Source organism: Danio rerio, chromosome 7 (genome assembly GCF_052040795.2).
Source record: "Danio rerio strain M-AB ecotype USA chromosome 7, GRCz13ab, whole genome shotgun sequence".
Taxonomy (NCBI): Eukaryota; Metazoa; Chordata; class Actinopteri; order Cypriniformes; family Danionidae; genus Danio; species Danio rerio.
Genome location: NC_141027.1, coordinates 5,691,531 through 5,716,687, shown reverse-complemented (window position 1 = coordinate 5,716,687; position 25,157 = coordinate 5,691,531). Strand labels below are relative to the sequence as shown.

Here is a 25,157-nt window from a genome sequence, read left to right as displayed (position 1 = left end):
TGGCTGAAGTGTGCATTGTTTCGTTAAATGTGAATGGTGCACCAAATTGCACTATTGAGTTAATTAAACAGAAAAACATTGATTTATTTTTAGTCAGGAAATGCACAGTGATGTTAAAAAAATAAGTTGATTCGATGCAATAGTATAACACTACACTTAGTGGTGGTGTGGGCATTTTATTTACTACAGGGTATATGCAGGAATCCTAAAGGTAATTTCAATACCTTTTTAAGACTTTTTAAAGACCTTCTCAGAATATTTTAAGACCTCATCGCCACTTCAAGTTCTAATCAGTATTAAACCTTTAACTTAATACACAATTGCTAATAAACAGTTGTTTATAAACTATTGTAGTTAACTAAATCAATGGAGCATAACCATGTAACAGAACCCCAATAAGCTCAGAAGAAACAAAGCTTAAAAGAATTTATTATGCGGTTGTTTTCAGCGACAGGCTTCAACCATAAACTCGTCTATCCTCAACCAGAAGTACGCAAACTTACATTTCCCCATTTTGCCGCCTGTTTCGCTCTATGAATTCACTACATGTGGAGAGCCTCACATCACCTTCCTAAGTTTCCCGCAAGTTACATGACATCACCTGGATGGAGGAGTTTGGTGCCCCGGCCCGAACCAATTGCATGGATTGAGCACGCCGTTGTTAATATTAGGAGGAAAATAAATATATTTATGCTTTTTTGGAGTCAAACACTTTGGACAACAAAATGAAAGACCTCTTAAAAACACAATTAAGACTTTTTAAGGCCTTAATTTTCTTAGAAATGATTAATCAACTTTTAATAGTTTTTAAGACCCTGCGGACACCCTGTACTAAAAATCTTTGCCCTGTCTCGTATCAAGTTGATGAGGGGAAAGGAAGACTTTTAAAAACAAGAGCAACCTTTGAAAAATACACTCTACAAAACTACAAGGCATTTGGAGGCATTTTCATGAAGGACAGAGACAGAAGGTTTTTTAAACACCATTCGAGTAAATTTAAAAGCCGCATCCCTTCTCAAGTCAGTTTCTCTGATCAGCATATGATTTTGTGTTCTCTCTTTTAAAATCAAGTTAAACCCCTCAGTGCATATCAGCACTTCAATCTATTGTGTAATACGGATTTTAATGAAGTGTTTAAGTTTTTTTGGGGGGAAGATTTAATTCGAGATTGAAAACAATAATGGGATTTTGGAAAGGTCCAAATCAAACACCTGCCAAGAGTACACTCATAATGTCACCAAAATATTAAATGGTTCTCCGGTACTTCAAAAAACAAATACAGGGCCGGAATGGGGCTCCTTTTCAGCCCTGGAGTTTCAAGCCTCAGACCGGCCCACCTCAGTTCACGACTGACTATATTAAAATAAGGTAATTTCCAATTCAGTTTCTAATGACACTATCACGTCTTTTTTTGAGAAAACAGCTGCTTTAGAACTTCAACAGTGTTATATGTCTTAACAATAAATATGAAAAAAATAAGTTACTCAAATGAGGATCAAACCCGAGTCAGTGGCGTCATAACCTAACATGCTAACCACTAGGCCACAACAGCTGTACATTGAAAAGGTAACTCATCTGAGTTATATCATCATTAATCTGCAGGCTGCATCTTGCTCACAAGCTGCGAGAAAATAGATAAAAGAGCAGAGCTGCGGTAAAATAATGAATAAGAAGACTGTGGTCAAGTAAATAAATTAATTAATTTAAGCTGAGAGCAACAGATTCTTGAGCAAGGGACATCGGCCCTCACGGCCAAAAAAAACGGACCGGCCCACCGGGAATTCTCCCGGTTCTCCCGATTAGCCAATCCGGGCCTGAACAAATATGTTCTGAGGTGGTACTTGGTGTAAAACATTTGAGAACCACTGCCATATAGTAAAATGTTATTGTTTATTTTATGCCATAAAAGCAACAACTCAAGCAAAAACATCATAAAATAGACTTGAGTGAGAGTTAATTACAGAGACGAGCTTTGATAATGAAGAGAATGGCGTGACTTACAGATGCTGCTGTTGAATGAGTTGCAGATTCAGATTCAGCTGCTCCTCCTATCAGCTTGTAGTTGGAGGTCCTCAGCTCTCCTTCTACATAATTGTGAAGATATATACAAAATAATATATACAAAATAGCTTCTTTCATGGAGTTGTTTGAGTCACTTTATGTTTCTGTCTTTCTCCTCAGCTTCACCCACACCTACAGTGACTGTGACACCAGACAGTGCTGTATTCACTGGAGAGACAGTCAAGCTGACGTGTGTGATTAAGTCTGAATACAGTGGCTGGACATATGAGTGGTATAAAGACAGTGTAAAGTTACAGTCTGATGGTCATTACACTGTAAACAGAAACACTCTCACTATCAGAGGAGCTGCTGAGTCTGATCAGGGTCAGTACTGGTGTAAAGGACAGAGATCTGGAAGACCAAACTCATCACAATCAAGCTCTGCTGTTTCTCTCTCATTGAAGGGTGAGTTGAATATCATTGTTCTCACAAACTCTCTCTATGATCAAAAACACAAATTTTGTTCAGCATTAAATACCCTCTTACAAAACAACACCACAATTAATATGGTAAACACATTGTCCTCCTAATAATTTGTTTTTTATATCAGTGACAAACCAGTACTGGAATTATCTCAGGAACTGCACAGCGATACTTAACATGATATGTTAAAGGTACCTAAAACACGGTTCATGCATTCTTAGTTTATCTAGAGCAGGGGTCTGAAACTCGCAGCCCGCAGGACGATAGTTTGTGATTCCCGCCTTAATTTGAAAGTTTAATGTCAGTGCAGCCCAGGAGTTTGATACGTATAGCACTTTATAGTGCTGTGTGCGGAGCTGAGGGTGGGCTATCATTGTCTGATGAGGATCTGAACCCACTCCCTCCCTCCGGGGTGGTGAGTGTGTCACAAAATGAAAGACCTCTTAAAAACACAATTAAGACTTTTAATATCTTTTAGGGCCTTAATTTTCTCATAAATGATTAATCAACTTTTAATAGTTTTTAAGACCCTGCGGACACCCTGTACTAAAAATCTTTGCCCTGTCTCGTATCAAGTTGATGAGGGGAAAGGAAGACTTTTAAAAACAAGAGCCACCTTTGAAAAATACACTCTACAAAACTACAATACTAAGATATATCTTTTTCTAGGTGGTTATTATAATTATAAATTCTAAGTTATTAATATAAATGATTTATGTGATATTTGGAGGCATTTTCATGAAGGGCAGAGACAGAACGTTTTTTAAACACCATTCGAGTACATTTAAAAGCCGCATCTGTCATTGACTCGGTCCCAGTCATTCCCCTCGCTGGCCAGCAGAGGTCACCATCCCAGGACTTCTAACCATTACATCATCCATCTACACTGATAGCCCACACACCTGAAGCGCATCCAGTTAATCACCCACGCTCACGCTTATAAGCAGCTCACACGCACTCACTCATTGCGAAATCTTGTTCTGCCCCGGCTAACACTACTGAGCGGTTCTCTACTTTGCCTGCTTTCCCGTTGCTTACCTTACCTTACCTTGCCTTGCCTTGCCTTGCCTAGCCTAGCCTAGCCTAGCCTAGCCTTGCCTTGCCTTGTTCTCTGACCTTGTCTTGCCAGTCGCCTGCCTTGTACTCCAGCCTGATTACCGACTCTGATTCTAGCCGCCTGCCTTGTACTCTAGCCTGGACTCTGACTCTGATATTCGCCGCCTGCCTCTGACCCATGCCTGAACATTCATACTGTGATTACCTGCCGTTGATCCTTCAACGTAACACTATTGTGTTTGATGTGAGTTCGCACACGCATTACATCTGTGTGCTTGTATTTAATAAACTGCGTTTAATAAATTTACTGCAAATGGATCCCTCTTTGTCAGCCCCTTTGTTACAGCATCCCTTCTCCAGTCAGTTTCTCTGATCAGCATATGATTTTGTGTTCTCTCTTTTAAAATCAAGTTAAACCCCTCAGTGCATATCAGCACTTCAATCTATTGTGTAATACGGATTTTAATGAAGTGTTTAAGTTTTTTTGGGGGGAAGATTTAATTTGAGATTGAAAACAATAATGGGATTTTGGAAAGGTCCAAATCAAACACCTGCCAAGAGTACACTCGTAATGTCACCAAAAAATTAAATGGTTCTATGGTACTTCAAAAAACAAATACAGGGCTGGAGTGGGACTCCTTTTCAGCCCTGGAGTTTCAAGCCTCAGACCGGCCCACCTCAGTTCACGACTGACTATATTAAAATAAGGTCATTTACAAATTAAGTTTCTAATGACACTATCACGTCTTTTTTTGAGAAAACAGCTGCTTTAGAACTTCAAATGTTCAACAACCCTCACAGTATTATATGTCTTAAAGAGCCCATATTATGGGTTTTTGAAAATTCCCCTCCATGTAGTGTGTAACACAGCTCTAAGTGAAGTGAAGTATCCAGCTAAGGCTTAAATCTGTAAGAATACAGTGTTTAAAACTGTTGATTCATCTATAAAAGAGTCGACTCTTAGTGCTTCAAACGAGTCGCCTTGATACCGATTCATTAGGTGTTTCGCCATGACGTACGAACGAAACCAAGTTATTCACGTGCACGCGCAAACCCGGGAGATTTCAAACCAGAGGCCCCGCCCTCTGACGCAGAAACCCAGACACACACCCACAAACACACGCACACCCACAAACACACACACACACACATGCCGGTCGATTAAAGTCACACTCCAGATGGATATTATATTGAGTCTCTACCCAAAGATGAAACATCAGCATTATAACCAAGCAGTTGGAAACTTCTGGAAGCTACATGCTACAAAGAATACTTCATCTGAGTTTGTTAAAGGAAGGATCAGTAAAGAGTAACTGATGGACGTCAGGATGGGTTTCTTCCATTTCTCAAGTGTAAGTACGTGCGGTTAAAGTTGTTGCCTCGTTGACTCTAGCTTGCAAATGTATTTAGTTGTGATTTGTTACTTGTAACCGAGTGTACTGTATCAGGTTAACTGGATATATTCTCTTATCGCGTGCAAAGTCACGTTAAAAACGCGACGCGTGCTGCTTTGTTGACAGAGCTCCGTGCTAGAGTTCCGCTCCCGCGATTTATTCGGAAATTTATTCCTTGTATATTCCGAATAAATCGCGGGAGCGGTCGGTAACGGGTTTAATTTGGGAAGGGAGCGGGCTGTCTAGCAATATCACGGATATTGCTATGCGAATTAGAAAGAGAGAGTGCTTGGTGCTTGTGTGTGTGTGTTACTTGTAACCGAGTGTACTGTATCAGGTTAACTGGATATATTCTCTTATCGCGTGCAAAGTCACGTTAAAAACGCGACGCGTGCTGCTTTGTTGACGGAGCTCCGTGCTAGAGTTCCGCTCCCGCGATTTATTCGGAAATTTATTCCTTGTACATTCCGAATAAATCGCGGGAGCGGTCGGTAACGGGTTTAATTTGGGAAGGGAGCGGGCTGTCTAGCAATATCACGGATATTGCTATGCGAATTAGAAAGAGAGAGTGCTTGGTGCTTGTGTGTGTGTGTGTTAGTGCGCACGCGCACGTATGAGAGAGAGCGAGAGAGATAGAGATAGAGAGAGAGAGAGAGAGAGAGCGAACGAGCGTTGTGTGTTTGGTGCTGTGCGTGTGTGTTTATACAGACAGCTTGGCTGTCTGGACTGTATACTGGGTGATTTTGGTTGTGTTCTCCACTCTAGCGGGATCGGGCGCGGCGGGCAGAAAACGGAGCGGGTTCTCAGGCTAAAACCTGGCGGGTGCGGGCGGGAGCGTTGTCGTCCGGAGGTGTGTGTGTGTTTTTGTGTGTGTGTGGTATGGCGAGTACACGACTGTCTCCTTCGTTCAGTTATCCGTGGCACTATCCACTCGCCATAGTGTGGCAGCTAAAATCCACGCCTACACTATCGAGCGTGTATGAACTGTGATTACTTTTATATTGCTGATTAGCTATTGGCCATTTCACTCTCTGACTGAAGGCAGTCGACCAATCGCGTCAGACTGTCATCGGTCCAATCAGCGCAGATTAGCTTCGCGCTAAGGAGGGGTTTGGGAACAAATGAATCACTGGACGATTTATACGGGAGTCGCTGGGATAATTAGGTAAACATAAATGCAGATTATAAGACCACGAAAGTGTTTTTTGACCTTGCATGCATATTAGACTGTTGTTGGAGACCCTTACAACCAAGATATGACCCTATTTCATGTATAATATGGGCTCTTTAACAATAAATATGAAAAAAATAAATTACTCAAATGAGGATCAAACCCAAGTCAGTGGTGTCGTAACCTAACGTGCTAACCACTAGTCCACAACAGCTGTACATTGAAAGGTAACTCATCTGAGTTATATCATCATTAATCTGCAGGCTGCATCTTGCTCACAAGCTGCGAGAAAATAGATAAAAAGAGCAGAGCTGCAGTAAAATAATGAATAAGAAGACTGTGGTCAAGTAAATAAATAAATTAATTTAAAAAGTGTGACTGCTGAGAGCAACAGATTCTTGAGCTAGGGACACCGGCCCTCACGGCCAAAAAAACGGACCGGCCCACCAGGAATTCTCCTGGTTCTCCCGATTAGCCAATCCGGGCCTGAACAAATATGTTCTGAGGTGGTACTTGGTGTAAAACATTTGAGAACCTCTGCCATATAGTAAAATGTTATTGTTTATTTTATGCCATAAAAGCAACAACTTAAGCAAAAACATCATAAAATAGACTTGAGTGAGAGTTAATTACAGAGACGAGCTTTGATAATGAAGAGAATGGCGTGACATGCCGAGTTCAGACTGCATGAATTTCAAAGTAGTCGTGTCACAGATGTTTTCACACTGCATGACTATCTGGGCTAGCATTTCGTCGCTGCTTTGTTTACACTGCAAGATGGTTCGGCGACATGGACTTTCACATTGCATGACTTTACTATAGGGAGAATCGCCGACAACTTCGTCCAAACTACGTCTCACAGCCAAAAACATGTAGTATATCTTTTGTTATTAACTACATAATGAGAAAGAAGCCTTTAATGGGGTAGAACATGTCCATGTTTGCTCACCTGGGTTTAAAGGAAATTAGCCATTTCTCCTCAACGTTGATAATAAACTAATTTCTTTCTGTATGAAATGTCAAACAGACACGGTTGCTCCTGAGTCCTGTCAAACCTCCACTAGTTTTTCCTCCATTTCGTGGGTCCAAATAAACCAAAAAAGAGCGCTTTTAACTTCTCCCCCAGCCTCCTGCTGGCCTGCAGCAGGTACACACACACACACACACACACACACACAAGTGAAACCTGCTCTCTCATTGGCTGTAGGCGATCGCTGATGTTATTTTTAGTCAAAACTCAATTCACACGGCATGATTTGAATCGCCGACAGCTCCAGATATTCAGCACACCAAATATCTCGCAGGCATCGGCGACTCATCGGCGATTCTCTCAGATCGCGTCTTTGATCGTTCATACTGTGTGATTGTCACTCACGTGCATGAGCAGCGATTTGCCTGTGATTTCAGGCATTTGTCTACAATTTCTCAAAACCTGTCGGCGAGCCAAAATCAGGGCTAAAATCACGCAGTCTGAACTAGGCATTACAGATGCTGCTGTTGCATGAGTTGCAGATTCAGATTCAGCTGCTCCTCCTATCAGCTTGTAGTTGGAGGTCTTCAGCTCTCCTTCTACATAATTGTGAAGATATATACAAAATAATATATGCAAAATAGCTTCTTTCATGGAGTTGTTTGAGTCACTTTATGTTTTTGTCTTTCTCCTCAGCTTCACCCAGATCTACAGTGACTGTGACACCAGACAGTGCTGTATTCACTGGAGAGACAGTCAATCTGACGTGTGTGATTAAGTCTGATCACAGTGACTGGACATATGAGTGGTATAAAGACAGAAACAGTGTAAAGTTACAGTCTGATGGTCATTACACTGTAAACAGAGACACTCTCACTATCAGAGGAGCTGCTGAGTCTGATCAGGGTCGGTACTGGTGTAAAGGACAGAGATCTGGAAGACCAAACTCATCACAATCAAGCTCTGCTGTTTCTCTCTCAGTGAAGGGTGAGCTGAATATTATTGTTCTCACAAACTCTCTCTATGATCAAAAAACAAATTTTGTTCAGCATTAAATACCCTCTTACAAAACAACACCACAATTAATATGGTAAACACATTGTCCTCCTAATAATTTGTTTTTTATATCAGTGACAAACCAGTACTGGAATTATCTCAGGAACTGCACAGCGATACTAAACGATACTGATATGTTAAATGAAGTTTCACAAACTAATTTCGAGAGGAGCACGTGATATGATTGACTGCAGCTGGCCACTCATCTACACTCATTGGCTAGACAATCTGATTGATCCAAACTCACTATAAATAACCTAGCTAAGATCTACTCCCTTATCTTCGTTTCCCGAAGAAACCCCCCATCCACCCCTTCTCTTCCTTTCCTCTTTTGCCGAGGGGAGCTCTCGAGAACACCTGACCTCGTACTCCCCTCACATGCTTTATGGACCTGGCGGGAGCCCTGGGCTCAACTATCTCCGAGCTCAGGGTTCTCTCCCGGGACAGCATGCCAAACCTGCTAACTTGCTAACAAGTTGTCAAACAGTATCTAAGTGTGAACTCTTGAAAGGTACCTAAAACACGGTTCATGCATTCTTAGTTTATCTAGAGCAGGGGTCTGAAACTCACAGCCCACAGGACGATAGTTTGTGATTCCCGCCTTAATTTGAAAGTTTAATGTCAGTGCAGCCCAGGAGTTTGATACGTATAGCACTTTATAGTGCTGTGTGCGGAGCTGAGGGTCGGCTATCATTGTCTAATGAGGATCTGAACCCACTCCCTCCCTCCGGGGTGGTGAGTGTGGCGCCGAATCTAGAAGCGGACATGCTGGCTGTGCTTTCTCGGGCTGCTTCGGCCGTGGGTCAGAAGTTAATCTCCCAGCCGGACCGACTAGATGGGTGTTACATGGAGGATACTAAAAGGGCCAGACCCTCTAAGTCTTCTAAGTCTAAGTGTTGTCTTCTGTTCTTCAGTGCAATTTCAGGTGCTCTCAAAACATTAGGGTTTCCCTAAGAGCTTTTTCACAAGCCCTTTGTAATGTTGCTCCAATAAATTTCTTCTTTCTCATTTTCATGGTCAGGTTCAGATCAGATTTCCGTCTACAAGATTGTCAGTTTTCTTCTGGCAGTTAGTGTGTATCTGCTCGCGACAGCTGTACTGATCTACAAATACATCAGAGCGAGAGGTACAGATACTGTCTGCTCTTTATATGTTACACAGATCAATATTCACGACATCATTACAATAATAATAATGGCATTTTCAAAACTGTAAACAGTACTTGAAAATAAAATTGTGTGTGTGCGCGCATGTGTGTGTATTTTACAGTTCCATCATCTACTGAAGAAAAAAGTCAGTTTGCCGTAACAGAGGAAGAAACTTCAATCTGATAATTCCTGCATTCTCCAAACGGCACGTGGAGTCAGAAAAACACTCTGGACAAGATCAGATCATCACAAGACTTCAGACACACATTCGCACTCTCACTCATACACACAGCTCAGTTTCTCCAGCTCATCTACACTGTGTGTTTAGATTGAGAAACCCACATCAACACATGGAGAACATGAAAACAACACACAGAAACACCTTCTGACTCAAACAGGACTCAAACCAGGGACCTTCTCACTCTTCACTGAGCCAACATGTGCCTTACATGATGAATATAAATGTGTGAGTGTATTTCTCAGCTCCATCTGTTGAAGAGTAAAGCCAATATTAAAAGAGAAAGAGATGTCAATCTGATATTAATCTCATAACTAAAATGAGTTTACAGTCTGGTTTTCACACTCCTCAGCACTGAGACAGCTCTTCTTAAGGTTATCAATAACCTCCTCATGACTTCTGTCTCTGTCAGCTTGTTGATTCTGTTAGATGTTTCCTCTGCTTTAGACAGTTTCTGACAGCATTCTTATCTCTCTTTTTTAGGTCTTGGTGTTTCTGGCACTGCTCTATCTTGGTTTATTTAAACCTGTTTGACTATCAACATTATATCCCCATCTGCTACACACAGTCTTCTGCTTTGGTTTCTCATGGTGTTCCTCAGGGTTTTGTTGTTGGAAATTTACTTTTAATCATCTACATGCTTAATTTAGGAAACATCATCTGCCATCATTACCTCAACTTGCACTGTTATGCAGACGACACCCAGCTTTATTTCAGTTCTAAACACAACTCTACACTGCCCACAAACACGATTTCAGCATGTGTTAATGATATAAATGCTTAGATGACAATAACTCTCTCAAACATAATCATGACAAAACAGATCTTTTTGTCATCGTATCAAACCAGTATTGCTCAATTCTGTGCTGACAGTGTTAATATTGCTGGTTATTTGGTTCAGCCTTCCACCAACATTACAAATCTGGGTATGATCTATGACTCCTCTAGTTCATTTCTTCGTCACATTTCATCCCTTACTAAATCCGTCTTCTTCCACCTCTGTAACCTTTAAATCTGTAACATACATTTCTTCTTGAACATAAAAGATACTGAGACTTTGGTTCAAGCCTTGATCTGGACTAAACCACTGCAATCCTCTGTAGTTTCTACAATCTACAAAACACCACTGTATATAAGCTCCAGTATATCCAGAACTCTGCAGCCAGGGCTCTCACTTTCTTACTGAAGTTGATTTCCATTACTCACATTCTTCTTCAATCCAAGATACTCCATCACTTACACTGAATGTCATTATGAAATCTATTCTTGAACACCTTTGGGATCGTCCTGTGAATCTTGTTTTTCTGGTTGATTGGTATATGATATGGTTATGACTGTTTGACTATGTTTGTTTTTATGTTTACCTGAAGACAGTTTTTTTTTTTTTTTTTTTACTGTCTGCTTTCACTTTTATTTTTGGTAAAGCAACCTTGAGTCTGTAGAAGGGTATTTGTAAAATAAACTTTTATCATTATTATTATTATGTTGTTGTTGTTAATAAGTCGTAATATTGTCACGGTTGCAGGTTTGTGCGGTTCTCCGGAGTGTATGTTTGATCACGTGGGTTTGTTTTGTTTTGGTTGTCCATGTGGATTTGTTAGGCTCACGTGTTATGACGACACTCAGTTGGTCTGATTAGTTCGCCAGCTGAGGCTCATCATGGTGCCTATATCTGGGCGACGCTTTTGTGTGTCTGTGTCAGTTCGTTACTATCACTCATGTTTGTGTGTGTGTGTGTGTCTGTGCTCAGGCCCTGAGGAGTTTATCTGGATCTGGTTTCCCCGTTCTGTTCCTGCCCTGTGTTCTGCGTCCTTCTAGCCTGGCACTATTTGTTTTATTGTCAAATACAATAAACTTTGTTCACTTGCATTTGGATCCTCTCTGACTTTCTTTAAAACGTAACAAATATTTGATGCTTTTTTGTGCTAGCAATTGAACATGGTTTAAAAATATTAGTTCTGCTTGCGAAGACTTTATATTTGTGATATTTTAATCCTAAAAAGCGGTTTATTTACGATTATGTTCACCAAATAGCAATGTATTTTACATTTGTCAATAATTGTAGCACTGTAATAAGTGTACATAAATATACAATATATATTGTATAATATATATATATATATATATATATATATATATATATATATATATATGCAATATTATAATACAATTATTACAATATTATATACAATATAAATTGTATCTCTTATATTTAAAGTATTATCTTTAATCTAAAAACTACTTCTAAGTGTGTCTAATATACATACTAAACAATAAATAATATAAATATATAATGCATGATAAATAATAATAACACAAAGTTTTAAAGCTGTTATGAGTGTTTTCACATACAGTTCATTTTAAAAGAACCAAACTGACCTAAAAGTAAACCAGAAATGAAATCTGCCCAAAGTGACCTCGATATGTTTGGTGTTCACAATTTAATGGACTCAAAAAAAAAAACGAGTTATTCTTTTCAGCAATGAAGGGATCTCAGACCCTTTCTTGTTCACACCACAACCTTCAAACATAATTCAAACAAAAACACAACAAACATGCGGCATGAACAGTTTTTAATCTAATTTAGACAGAGATTGGCTGTGCTAAACGTTACAACCAGAGATTCTCCAGTGATCAAATAGCAGATGCTGTCCAGTGCTCACCCATCTGCTGATTGGGTGCTGTCCAGTGCTGATTTATCTTCTGATCAGGCGCTGTCCAGTGCTGAACTCTTGATGTGCTCTTTGCCCTCTGTTACTTCTGATAGCGCAGTAGCTTAGACCACCCTTGAGGACGATGCTGATTTTTTTCAGATTTGCAGAGTTGACGCCAGGAAGACTGAAAAATTCGGAGCTAATTCAAGATCTTCATGTGATTCTTCTCCATTTGACTGTTACGGAACGCTCTGATATGATGGATGTCACTGCTGTTCATCTGTTTTCGCATGTTCCTTCTTATACTTCACTAATAGAACATGATATAGATGTAAGTGTTTTATTGCCTATAAACAACATGCATTCATTCATTCATTTTCTTGTCAGCTTAGTCCCTTTATTAATCCGGGGTCGCCACAGCGGAATGAACCGCCAACTTATCAAGCAAGTTTTTTATGCAGCGGATGCCCTTCCAGCCGCAACCCATCTCTGGGAAAAAGCAACATGCAATGTAGGGTTATTTATGCTCAATCATAATGTTGCTCATCCAAATTACAGCTCACCTTGTTTGCTCGTAAACAGACCTGATTGCAGATTTGTTTTTTGTACTAATTTTAGATGTGTTAATGTCATTACAAAACTAGACAGCTGTTTTCCTCATATAAGACCGCATTGACTGTGTCGGAGCTTTTGTGTATTAATAATAATTAGACACCTTTACATCAGAATAACAGTCAGCATCTGGTGTAAGCACCATTTGCCTCATGCAGTGCAGCACATCTCCTTCACATCGAGTTGATCAGGTTGTTGATTGCAAAATGTTGATCCACTCCTCTTCAATGGCTGTGTGAATTTGCAGGATATTGACAATAACTGAAACACGCTGTTGTACACACTGATCCAGAGCATCCCAAACATGCTCAATGGCTGACATCCAGTGAATACACTGGCCACTAAAGAACTGGGATGTTTTCAGCTTCCAGAAATTACGTACAAATTCTTACAACATGAAGCCGTGCATTATCATGCTGCAACATGAGGCGGATTAATTACTACAATGGGTCAATGGGTAACAATGGGTTTCCATAACATGCAGATGTGTTCATTGACCTGAACATACGCCTGCCCATACCATAACCCCACCACCACCATGGGCCACTCCATTCAAAACCCTGACATCACCAAACCGTTCTTCCACTCAATACCATACATGCTGTCTGCCCTGCACAGGAAAACCAGGATTCATCCATGAATAGAATACCTCTACAAAGTGTCAGACAAAAAAAGAGCCAACGTGCCTTTCATTATGATGACAAACTAGAGTCAGATCGAGACCACAATAATGACAACCAGCATGCAATGAGCTTTCCAGAGATGGTTTTTGGCAGTTTGTGCAGAAATTCTTTGTTTATGCAAACCAATTATTGCAGGTAAAGATGCTGAATGTGGAGGTCCTGGGCTGGTGTGGTTACACATGGTCTGCGGTTGTGAGGCCAATTGGATGTACTGCAAAATCATCCAAAGCTCCTTTGGGGACGGCTTATGGTAGAGAAATGAACATTCAATTCACAGGCAACAGCTCTGGTGGACATTCCTGCAGTCAGTATGCCAATTGGTAGCTCCCTCAAAACCTGCAACATCCATGGCATTGTGCTGTGTGATAAAACCAACCCAGGCTCATTCTGAAAACGTAGTCCCGTGGACGTTTCTGGAGACCGCGAAATACATCCCGGGAGGTAGGTATTTTTGCAGTTTTTGTTTTTGCGAATCCACAAGAGGCCGCTGTTTGTGCTTTTCCGTATCTCAAATTTCTCTCGCGAGTGCTGTTCGCACCTGCGCTGTTTTCGCCTAAACCCAGCAGAGGACGCTGCCTGACTGACTAAATGATTGACTGTGCAACTGGCTAATCAGCTGACCCACCCTCCTCCTTCCCTAAACCCAACCAATTTTACCGATTGACCCACCCACCCACTCACTTCCCTAAACCCAACCAACAATTTACAAAAGCCGTCCAGAAACAGAAAAGCCCTCGTCTGATTTTTAGTTTTCTGATTTTACCACATTCTCACCCTGTTTTGAACTCGTTCACTTTATTTTTTAGATTCTGTTTTTGTTTTACCTGATTTCTGGAACCGCTTTTTCCCGGATTCAAACCCGGTCGCTGTGGTCAACTCCTCTCTGCATCTGAAGTCTGCCAGCGTACACGATGAGCTGAATGGACAAACTGGTTGCGGCGGAAAAGCCGTCCACATGGAGGTAAGCGGTCAGCCAGTAAGCGCAAAAGGCAACAGCATCATACCCCCCGTAGTGTTTGCTTAAAAAAATTAAATGCAGCCAAACGTACCTCCAGGGACGTATTTCGTGGTCTCCAGAAACATCCACGGGACTGCATTTTTAGAATGAGCCTGGGTTGGATAAAACTGCACATTTTAGAGTGGCCTTTCTTTGTGGCCAGCCTAAACCACACCTGTGCAATAATCATCCAGTATAATCAGCATCTTGATAGGCCACACCTGTGAGGTGGAAAGATTATCTCAGCGAAGAAGAAGTGCTCACTAACATAGATTTAGGGTGTACTCACACTAGGCACAGTTGTGTCCAGGCAGGGCCAGAGCAAGCTGAACTGCCGCTCTAGGCAGAGGACGATCACGCCGCCCTCAACCCCAATGTGAAAAACGAAAGTGACCGGTATGAAAATGAAGTGAGGTGTCACGGACCTCTTTTCCGGTACACTATGCGCGGATATAACTGAGGATGCGCGGGTGCTGAGGGAGGAGGGAGGGAGGTGTTGCGGACACTGCGCTCTTTATTCTGCCGCCCTATGCGCGGATATAACTGAGGACGCGCGGGTGTCGCAGACCTCAATTCTGCCGCCCTATGCGCAGATATAACTGAGGACACGCGGGTGCTGATGGAGGTGTCGCTGACGCCGCCCTCTCTATTCTGTCGTCTATGCGCAAATATATCTGAGGACGTGGGTGGTGAGGATGGTGTCGGGGCTGCCTAGGTCGCCTCTATGGACGCGCCGGCCCTGTGTCCAGATGTGCTTGTCCTCCCGTTCCCTTCTATCCCCTTGGCCTGTACTCACACTGTATTTTCACTTTACAAACCCGAGCACGCTTACATCATCGATGATGCGAATGTTCTGTTCTGTACAATAGAAATTGCTTTAGTTATAATGTTACGTATTATTTTAAGAGGTTTGGGATGCAGTGACACACAGTCAAATATTTTGCTGAACAGATCCACAACTTTTGATGCTCATGAATTATAATAAAGTCCTTATGCTACAGGTATCAGGAGGTTTGCTGAATGCATTAGCTGTCCTGCAGTGGGGGGGTTGCGTCTGGCATTTCGCGTTCATTGAAAAGTTAAAAAATATTAATAAATCCATATCAAACAGAAGGCAGCAAGGAGATGAAACACACAGTTTGCAGTAGGAAAACATGACAGAGGTGTTTAAGAGGCCTAAAATAAAGAGTTGAGCTCATAGTTGTGGTTTGACTTCTCTGCTGTGTTTTACCACAGTGAGGAAGATGTCTATACTCTGCGTCTTTACTTTCACAAACCTCAAAACAAAGAATGCATTAAAATATAAAATGGAGCACTTTAGACACCTGAAAGTGACCAACAATCCATGCAAAAGCCAACATGACCCACCAGATTAATTACCAGACACTGAACCCTGCAACAGAGTACAAAACTAAAGAATCCTTCAAAAAGCAGAACTGATAGGCTTACATTTGGTCTACATTTATTTTCCTCCTCCTCACCTTTTGGTTTAAACCCAGGAAGTGTGTGATTGAGCAGCCAGCGCTCTGCTAGAACAGTCCATTAGTGTGTCAGGATGGGCTCCAGTGCACTGCCTCTCCTTCTCTGTGAGTATTTGATCAGATTCTCCACTCTTCTGCTCTTTAATACTGTTTTAATCCTTCAGCTGAAGATGAGAGAATGATTGTGCTGTATGTTCTTGTGTTTATTAGTCAGATTCACTGCTGATGTGTGAAGTGTTAAACAGATACAGCGCTTCAGAGATCAGCCATTTATCTGTGATGTGAGTGTAGAATAGAGGCCGCTGGATGTCAACATCTGATGGCTTTTGTTTTATACATTATATACAAAACATGCTGGGTTGTTATCCAACGCTGGGTCAAACATGGACAAACACAATCATTGGGTTAAAAAGTCTCATTTAAACTTATTTTTTTGAAGTAACCCAATGTTGGGCTTGTCCATATTTAATTCAGCGTTGGTTTACAACAACCCAGCACTTAGGTCTTTCTTCCCGTTTAATGTATTTAAGTGAAAACAAATCATCCAAAGTGGCTTGAAAAGTATTTGGTCCGACACATGAAACGACACTTTCATAAAACCAAACTTTTTTTTGTTTGTTGTTTGTTTGTTTAAGCCAGTGATTGGATTAGTCTACATTTTGCATGTATTTTGGTTTGAGTAAAGCCGCATGTTTAGATTAAAGCTGCATCAGTCAATAAAAGATGTTCAGGCGTTTCTCAGAACTGACTTCTTTCTCTGATACTTTTTTGCTGTTTATAATTAGTTGCTCTCATCGTTTTTTTATGCATTCATATGAATAAAGTTATTTTCATGTTCTTAGAAAAAAAAGTTGGGGCTCACAGTTGGGGAACCCCACAGTTGTGGCTCATCACAATAACATATGGAGATATACATGTATGTCAATAGATTTGACTTTGTACATGTTAATTTTCGCTGTCTCTCTTTTTAGTGAAACATTTTGGTCTAAAACTGCTTGCACTGTAATTTTCCTAAATTGGTTCGATAAATTGAAGAAATATGAATACATTTCTAAATTAAGTGTTGGTTTGCAGTATATGTATCTTCACACCTAGTTTATTTCAGCACTGCAGATGACAAGTACGTCAACAAAGATGATCTCAGACTTCCTTTTATCACAGTGCACACACACACACACACAAAGTGCTATTTATGAGCAGTTTATTTCATGGGAACGATAAAAAAGACATTTCGATAAGGTCAAAATTTACTGTTATTGTTATACTTTGCTACATGAATGCTACATGATGAATACATTTACAGTGTGATGAATATAAGACACACAAACACACTCTCACACACATACATACCCACGCATACTGTACAGAGACAACACCATATTAGGTCCCTTTTTGTTTGATCACGTCCACATTGAGGTCATTCAGAGTCAGTGAACTGTCTGTTGAGCACCTAAACACAATGGCAAATCAGCGCTGTTAAAGAAAGTGCTCAACACCGCTCAAATGTTAGCGAGAAATCGACGTATTTAAAATTTCAACCAAATTCATCATAATAAAACACACTTTTTCAAGTGTTTTTTTTCTTTGTTCCAACATTAGACCTGAACTCCAGAATTGTATCAGACAGGGCAGCACTAGTCTGGTGCACTTTTGGTAGGGCGCACGGTAATGGAGACCGAGTCCAGCTCCCTCCCGAGATACGAGAAACTCTGCCCGAGGAAGAGCTTGCTCTTTCCCAGTTGACCGAAAGGTCGAAGGTGCTGAAGCACCCGGTCTCTGTGCATGACTGACTGATCCAAAGATTGCAAAATAAGCCAATCAATGAAGAGCCAAAAGTGCAGATGCCCACAAGCCAGGGTATCCTCCAAGCACAGAATCAGGAAGAGCCCAAAGGTGAGGACTCTGTACTGCCATGATCAGTCCCTGAGCGCACACTGGAAAAAAAAAAAAAAAAAAGAGTATGGCGAGGGGGAAAGCGAGACATGGAAGTGAGCGTCCTTCAAGTCTATAGCTGAGAACCAATCCCATGGACGGACACACTGAGGAATGTGTTTCTGCATAAGCATCTTGATCAGCAACCTGTGACGATAACTGATCAAAAGGATTAGGACTTGTAATAACACACTGCTCCTTGAGTACGATGAGGTACGGGCAGTTAACATGCTCTCTATCTTGGCCGGAGAGACCAGCTCAATTGCTTCCTTTACTAGGAGGACAGCAATCTGTTTGCTGTAGGGCAGCTTTGGGATGGGGAGTGCTCACCTCGGAAAGTGGCACTAGCTTAAAAACAGAGATTAGCTCTTACCTTCCTCCCAGGATCCCGCGAAGAGGCCAGACATGCGAGAGAAAGCCTGTGCCAAAGTGCACAGAAGCTGCGAGCTGGAAGGCAGCACGTCCCATGCTAGTGTTTGGGCTTTTACATCCAGAGGAAGAACAAGCTCTTTTTTGGATACCACCTGCCATGTGCGGCACCTTGCATTAATCTGCAGGGGGAATCTCCGGTCCTGCACCGGAGAAAGAACAGTCCTGGGAATGGGAGCATTAACTTCCTGTTAGGGCTCGACACGATCACTAGCCAGTGGAATTAGCTGTGATGGTAGAGCGATCTTGGAGCTGTGGGAATAATGCTCTCGATGAGGAACAGCTGGCGCAGATGGGCCCGTTAGGGGAGCAGTCTTCCGAGCCCACCAAGAAGTGACCTGCCCCATTGCGCACAGATGATCTCACCACCGAGGACTCCTGGATAAAGTCCCCGACACTGTCACCTGCCTGGGATATGGCCATGCTAAGAAAGCAAGCTTTGTCAGTGTGGCACACATTTACCAGGGTAAGCCAAGAGTGACGTTTCCAGAACAATGTGTGGTCATCGTCCTCCCCAGGTCACGGGTGCCTGACTTGAAGGTCACCTGAGCATAGTCGGACATCGTGCAGAGCTTATGCATAAGTCTGGGGAAGAACCGCCCTTGTGCAGCACGGCCAGCACTTGCGGTGGTACCGTGGTGCAGGGCAGAGGGGGCATGGCTTGCAGCTGTGTGGGCTCTGGCTGTGAGAGAGACCGATAACCCACCCACCTTGGACGGGGGTCTTCAGCTTCCCCTCCAGATGAGGAATAACTTCATACCTGCTGGCCACTCCGCATCAAGGGAGGTGAGTGTGGAATCACATGAGGACCGGACGGAGAAAAACGCCCTCTATGCCTGTGTGTGCTCAATGTGTGCTCCTGGGAAGAAGGGGACACAGGCTTGGAAGATTACTCTTATATCAGCTTGCACAATCGCACCCCTCTAGTCGGTCCAGCAGTGGGACTGGGGGACAAGCCATCTCCAGCCTCACTGCCGAAGCCGCCTGGGAAAGCGCAGCCATCATGTCCGACTCCAGAACTGTGACCACGCATTGCACCCCATAAGGTGGTAGCGAGCCCAGAAGAAAAAATTATGAAGTTTAAATGCAAAAGCTTGTATTTAGACTTTGACCTGTCAAAATAACTCTCTATCAGAATTAGAATGGTAATGAATATGTCAGTGTTGTTGTGTTTGGTCTTAGCAGCACAGATCTGCTACACTGCTGCTGCTTTGCTTATTAGTGCCAGTATATATACCAACCCAGGTTCATTCTGGAAATGTAGCCCCGCGGATGTTTCTGGAGACCGCGATTTACTTGGCCGGAGGTATGTATGGCCGCATTTCATTTTTTCAAGCGAACGCTACGGGGCGGTGTGACGCCGCTCCACTTCACGCTTGCCAGCTGATGGCTCACCTCCATGTGGAGGGCATTCCCGCCTCAACCAGTTTGTCCGGTTGGCTTGTGGTGTAGGTCGGCAGAGCGGAGAGCTGGAGGGGAGCCGACTGCGACGATGACAGCGATGACCGGGTTTGAGTCTGGGGCCGCCAAGTTAATCATTAAATCATTCAGTCAGTCACTCTGACAGACGGTCGCTCGACAGTGGCCTCCGGCGCGTGGGCGCGAATGGCGGGCACTCACGAGAGGCATTCGAAACGCAACAAAAAGCCTGTACAGTGGCTTCTCGCGAATACAATTACTGCACAAATACGTACCTCCCGTGACGTTTTTCGCGGTCTACAGAAATGCCCGGGGGGCTACGTTTTTGGAATGAGCCTGGGTTGATATATACAGATATGCTGTCAGAGAATAATACACACTACTGCTGCAAACACAATATACATAAAAGCACATGGAAATACATCATATCTGTGTTTCTTCTTTTAGTGCTGATCTCCATTCTGGATTCTGGATTCACTCAAGGTACTGAAGTATGTTTTGCTTTTATTTAAGTGTGAATTTTGTAGCTTTTCTACAAATTAAATTACATTTGTCTCTGCTAACAGAGTTAGCTTAGCAAAGCCTACAGCGAAGTTATTTGGGGACTACTAAAAAAAATCTGGGCTAGTGAGATCACAAGGGCTTCTGGTTACACGCATACACCATGTGCACACACCCTGAGCAGCGAAGGGGCCTGGCCAGAGGTGCTGTAATGTTATAGCACAGAGAGAAGTGCTTACAGTTTCATTTAATTATGTTCCAGAGCATTACAAAAAAGATATAGCTCTCTCCAGAATCTCTCCCAGTTCAGTGCTGGATTCAGCTAAAACCTCCAAAAGACGAGGCTGTAGATTGTGAGCCACAACCTGTAAGGATTTTTATCTTGAAATTTATCAACTACAAGCACAGTTTCAAGCGCTAACCGTATGTTCTAGGGAGGACGTAAACAAAGATATAAACAAAGGGAAATGTTGTTTGGCACCGCAAACAATTTAGCTACAAATTCATATTTATCAGTCAAACCGCTGTAAGCACCCACAGTCTTTAGCAGTCTCTTTATGCGGTCGATTTCAATGTCTCTGCAGCCGCTTTCCCAGCATTCTACATCTCAAATAACAAACTCGTTTAAGATATAAGAACATTTTAAATTACTACACATGCTTATTCTGAATACATGTAAAAGACACTTGTCAGATTTTATTTTAGAGAGCAGGCATGAGGTTTAGCTGTGTGCTCTTCATTTTCTGTTTGATCCAGGCAGCTAACGCTGCTAACAGCTTCTCTGACTGACTGTTTACACAGCGCAAAAGCGCGCATTTGAAGGCGTGTGACATTTACTGGTGAAGATCTGCAAATCAAAGCACATTATGTTATTTGAGCCTCTTGAGGGCCTTTCAGAGGAACCAAAATATATGACAGTGGTTTTCATGTTAGCCGAGTAGCTGTATGTAATCAAAGTAAGATTTATGAAAAAAAATAACAACGTGATTTTCTAGAAGTGAAGCATGAACACACATTGCTTTGCATCTTATAAACACAACCAAGCCTTAAAAATACCCTTTAAAAAGTTTAAAATGCTATCTCTTTGTATTGGATTTCACGGTAATAATAATAAAAAATAAAATAATAATAATAATCAAAATGCTGCAAAAACAGAGACAGATGCAGGACAAAGAATTAAAAGTGGAAAGTGGGGCTAAAAATTCTGACTTCAACTGTATGTGTATGTGTGTGTGTGTGTGTGTGTGTGTATATGTGTATGTGTATGTGTGTGTGTGTGTGTGTGTGTGTGTGTATGTATGTATGTATATATATATATATATATATATATATATATATATATATATATATATATATATATAAATGCACACACACACACTTTAGTCTGTGCCATTGTAGTTGCAGGTTAAATTGACGATTATCATAGAATAGAAAAAAAAAAAAAATATATATATATATATATATATATATATATATATATATATATATATATATATATATATATATATATATATATATATATATATATATATATATATATAATAGGGGTGTCAAAATTAATTGTTTCTTCGGTTCACCGCGATGCAGACGCGGACAATAAGGTATCGGTTCAGTAATAATCATAACCGGTTATTATGTACTGACGTCATTTATCTCCTGTGCGCTCTGTCGCGAGTGAGGTGAGCGCGAGTATTCTTGACACACATTCAGTTATAGACGGCAATAACTCAAAAACCTCTTACCCTAAAAAGATATAAAGTGTGTTTCCTACAAAAAGACAAAGCTGGTTATGTGTCACAGCTGTCTTTTTATTTTTTTCGCTATATTACGACCACTGCTCCGTTTAAGCCCTCGCAATATGTGTTTAGCCAGGAGAGCTATGCTGAGAGGAGCTCTTAGCAAGGGACCGTCGGAAAAGTGCTTCTTTTTTTCCGTTTTTTTCGTTTTTCTGCTCCGCTCAGCGCGAGCTCTCCCTATTGCGAGGGCTTAAGTGTGTGCGTGTGTGCGTGTGTGTGTGTGTGCGTGCGTGTGTTTGTTTCTTTGGTGCTGTCTATGTTTGTGTATGTGTTTGAATGAGAGACAGTGTGGTACTGTGTGTTTATACAGACAGTTTGTTATAGCCTCCCCCTAAAATATAACTGCATTGGAAAGCATCGTCAATGCACCGTGATGCACCGAGATATCGAATTGAACCGAATCGAAGGCATGATAATCGTAACTGAACCGAACCGTGAGACCAGTATAGGTTCACACCTCTAATATATATATATATATCTTTTGATAATTGTCAATTTAACCTGCAACTACTACAATGGCACAGACTAAATCAAATATCAGGTGTCTATATATAAATGTAGTTGCAAGATACATTTGTGATTATAAAGAGAATAGAAAAATATTTGAGTTAAAGTTTCAAACAGATGGCATTTAACAATGAAATTATCTTTAAATGTCAAAAACTGGATTGACTGAAAGTCTGAACAACCTCTGCAGATTTGCGGATTGCTTTTATCTTTATAGAAATGTTTAAATTAATAAGAATGATCATGGTACTGTTTTCTTTATCCATATATAACACAATACTGCAGTTTAAGAGGGGTGAGTGAATGCAAAAGAATATTTGGACAGCACAAATATACACATTTTACTTGACTGTTCAGAGATAAGTGGTCTTGATACTGAATTTAGAGAACATCTTAAATACTTCAAAAATAAATATTTGCCTTTGTGTTTTTAAAATTTTCTACATACAGATGACAAATTAACCTCATCATCACAGATCTATTTAAAACAAAGCTGTTTGAGTCACCTTCTTTAGGAGTCACTTTTCTGTCTTTCTCCTCAGATTTACCCAGATCTACAGTGACTGTGACACCAGACAGTGCTGTATTCACTGGAGAGACAGTCAATCTGAAGTGTGTGATTGAGCCTGACCACTGTGACTGGACATATGAGTGGTATACAGACAGACACTGTGTGAAGTTACAGTCTGATGGTCATTACACTGTAAACAGAGACACTCTCACTATCAGAGGAGCTGCTGAGTCTGATCAGGGTCAGTACTGGTGTGAAGGACTCAGAAGATCAGTCTCAACACAATCATCTGCTGTTTCTCTCTCCGTGAAGGGTGAGTTGAATATTATCATCCTTATTAAACTCTCTTTACTAACACATACCCATCCCAGAAATACATGATCTCATTCATTAATTCATTTTCTTTTCGGCTTAGTTCCCTTATTTATTAGGAGTCGCCACAGCAGAATGAACCGACAACTTATCCAGCATATGCTTTACGCAGTGGATACCCTACCAGCCGTAACCAAATGCTGGGAAACACCCTTACACTCTTGCATTCGCGCATACACACTACAGCCAATTAGCTTATTCAGTTCACCCATATTGCATGCGTTTTGTAGGAAACCAGAGCACCCAGAAAAAACCCACACGGACACGTGGAGAACACGCAAATTCCACATAGAAATGGCAACTGACCCAGCAGTGACCTTCTTGCTGTGAGGTGATCGCGCTACCCACTGCGCCATTGTGATGCCTTAAAAGATCTCATTCTTTCATTTTCTTTTCAGATTAGTCCCTTTATTAACCTGAGATCGCCACAGCAGAATGAACCACCAACTTACCCAGTATATGTTTTACACAGCGGATGCCCTTCCGGCTGCAACCCATCACTGGGAAACATCCATACAAACTTATTCACACATATACACTTCAGGCAATTTAGCCTAGCCAATTCAACTGTACGGTACCACGTGTTTTTAGACTTGTGGTGGAAACCGGAGCATATCTGTCAACATTGGGATGTGAAAATAAGAGATGTGCCCACCATAATAAGGGAAATAAAGCAGCAAATAAATGAGCAAACAGTTCAGCGTATTAAAAAAATAAATAGCAATTATAATGAAACAGAATCAAGTTATCAAATCTCATTACTCTTTTTCTTGACTGTATAAATTATACATTCAATTAAACATACGAAATTAGATGAAACTCTGGAGGAAACGCTGCATAGCCTGGTGATGCGACTTTAATTGTTTAATACTGAAACTTGCCTTCAAAAAGTGCTTCCTTGGTCTTATCCATGTTTCTTTGCATGTTAAACAAACGTCCACCACAACAGGAAAAGAAAACTTTTACTGCGTTAATTGCGTTGACTTTAACCAATTAAATTTTTCAAATTAATCGTATGCGTTAACACTAATTTTGACAGCACTAATATATATATACACATATATATATATATATATATATATATATATATATATATATATATATATATATATATATATATATATATATACACACACACACACACACACACACACACACATATATATATATATATATATATATATTTTAATCATTTAAAAAAAACGCAGACAGGTTCAAAGTTCTTTAAGAAAAATATATTTACTTAAGTTTTTCTTTAAAACTGTAGAGTATTTGGGCCTTTTCTTCAGTAAAGGAACCTGACAGGACTACAAGAGACGGCAAAAAAAATACTGCTGCTGCTTTGAATTAGACTAACTTCTATTAATCTATTGATCTATAACCTAACCCTAAATGTAAAATACAGTAGAAAACCCTCTAAATCTGTCAAAACACGTCGATCTGAAGGCGGTTTAGTTTGTAGTTCACTACTGAAACGAGTCTCGATGGATCCTCCTGTACTGACACGCATCAGTTATAAAACACAAGCAAGGCGTTAATTTGGACAACTATGCAAATATTTTAAAGTGTTCACACAAAGAGAACAAGCATAGTTTGTGAATCAAAAGACTTGTGTGACTCTGATGCAGTATGAGTTGCAGATGCGAGGCAAGCACAAGCTGGTTATTATAAATCTAATCATTGTTACCTTTACATTTGCATGACTGTTTGCTTTATACAACTGAGAATGTGGTCCTAGTTGACGCA

The 25,157-nt window shown here is 41.0% G+C and overlaps 2 protein-coding genes and 1 long non-coding RNA gene across 4 annotated transcripts in view; 2 read left to right on the top strand and 1 right to left on the bottom strand.

The window, feature by feature from the left end:
* The window catches only part of LOC141375270 (peroxidasin homolog), a 31,458-nt gene extending 20,072 nt beyond the window's left edge, over positions 1-11,386 (top strand). The window contains exons 5-9 of one of the 2 annotated variants that reach the window (XR_015495185.1): positions 2,182-2,466; positions 7,772-8,062; positions 9,153-9,257; positions 9,401-9,745; positions 11,268-11,386. Coding sequence is in view for 1 of the 2 variants with exons in the window: in XM_087260379.1 (XP_087116505.1) it covers positions 2,182-2,466; positions 7,772-8,062; positions 9,153-9,257; positions 9,401-9,462 (743 nt within the window). In the remaining variant the exon portion in view is untranslated. Of the gene's footprint in view, positions 1-2,181; positions 2,467-7,771; positions 8,063-9,152; positions 9,258-9,400 lie in introns of both variants that reach the window. The other variant, XM_087260379.1, reaches the window with a different exon arrangement.
* Positions 82-4,351, bottom strand: LOC147842984 (uncharacterized). The gene is made up of 2 exons (XR_015495375.1): positions 2,913-4,351; positions 82-734 (listed from the first exon to the last, which is right to left on the bottom strand). It is a non-coding gene; the product is annotated as an uncharacterized LOC147842984 (long non-coding RNA).
* A 4,632-nt stretch (positions 11,387-16,018) lies between the features above and the next one.
* LOC137496070 (basement membrane-specific heparan sulfate proteoglycan core protein-like) overlaps positions 16,019-25,157 on the top strand; it is a 70,337-nt gene continuing 61,198 nt past the window's right edge. Inside the window, exons 1-2 of the mRNA XM_087260109.1 lie at positions 16,019-16,049; positions 23,005-23,352. Coding sequence (XP_087116235.1) covers positions 16,019-16,049; positions 23,005-23,352 — 379 coding nt within the window. The remainder of the gene's footprint in view (positions 16,050-23,004; positions 23,353-25,157) is intronic.